Source organism: Stegostoma tigrinum, chromosome 39 (genome assembly GCF_030684315.1).
Source record: "Stegostoma tigrinum isolate sSteTig4 chromosome 39, sSteTig4.hap1, whole genome shotgun sequence".
Lineage (NCBI taxonomy): Eukaryota > Metazoa > Chordata > Chondrichthyes > Orectolobiformes > Stegostomatidae > Stegostoma > Stegostoma tigrinum.
This window is the reverse complement of record NC_081392.1, coordinates 8,080,698-8,085,036: the sequence shown is the minus strand read 5'-3', so window position 1 is coordinate 8,085,036 and position 4,339 is coordinate 8,080,698. Positions and strand designations below refer to the sequence as shown.

At 49.5% G+C, this 4,339-nt stretch overlaps 1 protein-coding gene across 1 annotated transcript; it reads right to left on the bottom strand.

Annotated features, from left to right (window-relative positions):
- Window positions 1-1,084: 1,084 nt before the first annotated feature.
- On the bottom strand, window positions 1,085-4,025 carry LOC125447873 (thioredoxin-like). The gene has a single exon (XM_048522667.2). The coding sequence runs from the start codon at window positions 3,210-3,212 to the stop codon at window positions 2,634-2,636; it is 579 nt and encodes a 192-aa protein (XP_048378624.1). The 5' UTR covers window positions 3,213-4,025; the 3' UTR covers window positions 1,085-2,633.
- Between the last annotated feature and the right edge of the window lie 314 nt (window positions 4,026-4,339).

Here is a 4,339-nt window from a genome sequence, read left to right as displayed (position 1 = left end):
TTTCCATCCCCTCCCCTGTCTGCTTTCCGGAGAGACCACTCTCTCCGTGACTCCCTTGTTCGCTCCACACTGCCCTCCAACCCCACCACACCCGGCACCTTCCCCTGCAACCGCAGGAAATGCTACACTTGTCCCCACACCTCCTCCCTCACCCCCATCCCAGGCCCCAAGATGACATTCCACATCAAGCAGAGGTTCACCTGCACATCTGCCAATGTGGTATACTGCATCCACTGTACCCGGTGCGGCTTCCTCTACATTGTGGAAACCAAGCGGAGGCTTGGGGACCGCTTTGCAGAACACCTCCGCTCAGTTCGCAACAAACAACTGCACCTCCCAGTCGCAAACCATTTCCACTCCCCCTCCCATTCTCTTGATGACATGTCCATCATGGGCCTCCTGCACTGCCACAATGATGCCACCCGAAGGTTGCAGGAACAGCAACTCATATTCCGCCTGGGAACCCTGCAGCCATATGGTATCAATGTGGACTTCACCAGTTTCAAAATCTCCCCTTCCCCTACTGCATCCCTCAACCAGCCCAGTTCATCCCCTCCCCCCACTGCACCACACAACCAGCCCAGCTCTTCCCCCCCACCCACTGCATCCCAAAACCAGTCCAACCTGTCTCTGCCTCCCTAACCTGTTCTTCCTCTCACCCATCCCTTCCTCCCACCCCCCGCTACCTACTAACCTCATCCCACCTCCTTGACCTGTCCGTCTTCCCTGGACTGACCGATCCCCTCCCTACCTCCCCACCTACACTCTCTCCACCTATCTTCTTTACTCTCCATCTTCGGTCCGCCTCCCCCTCTCTCCCTATTTATTCCAGTTCCCTCCCCCCATCCCCCTCTCTGATGAAGGCCCGAAACGTCAGCTTTTGTGCTCCTGAGATGCTGCTTGGCCTGCTGTGTTCACCCAGCCTCACATTTTATTATCTTGGAATCTCCAGCATCTGCAGTTCCCATTATCTCTAAGAGACATTGTCATTTGAAAGCACTGTCATAGTGGAATTATACTCCAAATGTTTACCGAAAGCTTCAAGGTTAATGTGTAATGTAAAAAGTGACACAAACCATGAGGCTAGTCAGAAAGCAGAATATTTTTCACATCAAATGCTATACAAATGATCACTGTAGGAGCTATTGTTTAAATCATGTGTGTTTGAATGACAATGCCAAGCAATCAATAAGTAAAATACAGACAGCCAAATTCTGAAAGTACTGTTCAGGTTTAGTGAGAAGTTCTGATTCAAATTCTTTAAATGAAAAGAGACTGATTTAAACAGACATTTTTCCCACCACCTATTCTTGTTGCTGAAAAAAATGTTGAAAATGAATCTTTATTTTGATCCTGACAATAAAAACCTACATCATAAAACAAAGAGCAGTACAACTCAAGAGATCCTGTTAAGGCAGGTAGAGATTTAACTATTTAAATAACAGTAATATGTGATGAGAACAAATTGACTTAGCTACCTCTGGTTGGTGAACAGCACAGTAAATATTTATTTTCTGGAATTGAATAAAAAATGTTAGTGGCCGGGGGGGTGTGCTGTCATCTCTCAGTTCCACCCTCTGCCATTCAACAGTTTTCTTATTGAGAGGTATAACAGCTGGCAATAAATTCACAAATGCAGTGCATGTTTGTTTAGGGTTAGCTGCTGATAATACATGGCAATGTAGACAGCATCTGTTTTTGGCTGTCCAATCCAAATAAACAGCATTGCCACAGTGACACATGGAAAATCAAAAACCATGTGAAAAATTCCAAGAGGGCTTGCATTGGATGCTGAATGGTTTAAGAATCTAGAATCAGGGGCAACGTTTCAGGAATAATAGTTCAGCCAACTTGGACTGAGGTGAGGATAAATTTCTTCCCAAAGAGGGTTGTGTACCTTTGGTATCTGCTATCTTCAAGAACTGCAGCTATTCAACTGGGAACCAAAGCTTATTGGGAAGCAGCAAGAAAGTGAGGTAGGAGATTAACTGTGTGATCTTAATGAATTGCACAGATGGCTTTAGGGGTTGTATGGCCCTATCCTACTTCCACTTGTGAGGCAACAAGCAGATTTAACATTTTTGAAATGAAAAATCTGCTGCTCTTGAAAACAAAGAGATTTGGATCTTCTCACACTGCAGGTTGAGAAATAGTCTGTAGAAATATATAAGTATAGTCAAGAAATACAGCAAACACTTTATTAGCACCAACCTGTTGGAAAATCCAATACCCTGCACATTCTCAAGAGCAGGATATTGTTATTGAGTCCTCTCTCAAGAATAATAGGTTTCCCCCCTATTTAGACCAGAGCACCAGCATTTTTAAAAGGGGGAGTTTGCACTTGGAATGTTGGGATAGGGCTGTCTTCATATTTATTTTCAGATCATTTTCAAAGGATAAAAGCAGAAAGAGGGCAGATAAGGACAGAACGTATCAATGTTCAACTAGGCTCTTCCACTTTAGCTTCGAACTGGGAGGAGGGGGTCATCTATCACAACAAGCAAGGCTGCTTTTCAAGACAGGGAAGAGACCAGGTAAGAAAACGTTTGGACATTAGACTTGAAGGCAGTTTGGCTCGAAAAGGTTTGCATTCCTTCCGGATTGTTTTGCTTTTATTACTTAACGGGACAAGTCTACTTCAATTCCATGATCTTTTCCTCCACAGATTCTCGGCTGTCATCCAGGACTTCGGCCACCTTCTTGCCCAATTTGTAGAACTGGAAGGTCGGAATGTGGATGATGTCGCAGGCTTCGGCCGTGTCCTCCGAGTCGTCGACGTTCACTTCGTAGAAGTGCACCAGGTTGTTGACCTGTGCGATCTCCCTCATGACAGGCTTCAGGCCCTGGCACGTCTCACACCAGGTGCCCGAGAAGAAGATGACCACCAGGCGTTCGCCAGCGTCTTTGATATACTTGTCAAACTGGGTCTTGCTGTTGATGGTTTTCAGGGGAATGCCCCCCGTTGCCTTGGCGGGCGTCGACGGCGGGGTGCCTTTCTCGGAGGATTTCGCCAAGTCCTTGGCGATCCTACCTCTTTCCGACGGTGCTAGATCGGCCTTCAGTGGCCCGCCCTTGCCACGCGACGTGCCCACCTCGGATGGTGAGTGGGCCCCCTTGGCCTGGTGCGAGGCCCCGGCCTTCTCCGAAGCCGGCGGCGCGCTCTTCCCCTGCGCCTTCTTCGGTTTCCCCAGCGTGCTGCCCGCGCCCGCCATTTGCTCCACCCCTCTCCAGCACGTGCTCCCAGCCGTTTTCGCCCCTGCCCCTTAGTCACGCCCACTTATTATGACGTTGGACGCATGCCACGCCCACATTGAAGAAACGACCTGACGATTGGACAGCTGGCGGAGTCGCGTCGCCCGCCCGCCAATCGGAATTCAGCCGACAATTCAGCCCCACAATTGACAGAGATAATGGGAACTGCAGATGCTGGAGAATCCAAGATAATAAAATGTGAGGCTGGATGAACACAGCAGGACAAGCAGCATCTCAGGAGCACAAAAGTTAACGTTTCGGGCCGAGACCCCCAATTGACAGCCAGTTCGCCTTCTCAGGATTTAAATTTGGCACCATTCAGTTGAGAGCCAATCACCTTCCCCATAGGTGAAAACAATACCACGTCGCGATTGGCCAGAACTACAACCAACTAGCCAATCACATTGAAGAGTCTGTGACTGACGGTCCTTTCACATTCGAGCGGGCGGCCACAGTTTGGGGTCTAGGTCCGAAACGTCACCTTTCCGGCTCCGACAATGCAGTTTGGTCTGCTGTGTTCATCCAGCTCCACACCTTGTTATTTCGGCCACAGTTTGTTGGTGGGCGACCGAGAGACGCTTCGAACTGAGCGACCAAGGGGTGAAAGGATGGAGACGAATTGAAGTATCCAGTAGAGGCTCCACCGTCACTGGGGCAGCTTTCACAAGTTCGCGATTTGTGTGACGTAACCAGGTTACCCATTGCACTGCCAAACTTCAAAGGCGCCAGTCGTTGGTCTTCAGCGCATGTGCATTGGCCGGGCTACCGCGGCGTCTTGACAGGAGCATGCGCAGTGATTCGAGGCGGTTACATATGTTCCCCGCTCGTGCCGTTCGGAAACCCAACCCTTCCACGCGACGTGGTCGTCATAGTTACCGTCTCCATGCCACCAGAGAGAAGCGGAAAGGGATATCCTTTTCAAAGGACCGTGACCCTCCCGTGGTCGAGAACGCCCTCCACCGTGTCTCCCGTATTTCCCGCAACTCATCCCTCACACCCCGCCCCTGCAATAACAACCAAAAAAATCCCCCTCGTCCTCACGTACCACTGCGCCAAGATCCAACGCATCATCCTCTGGCACTTCCGC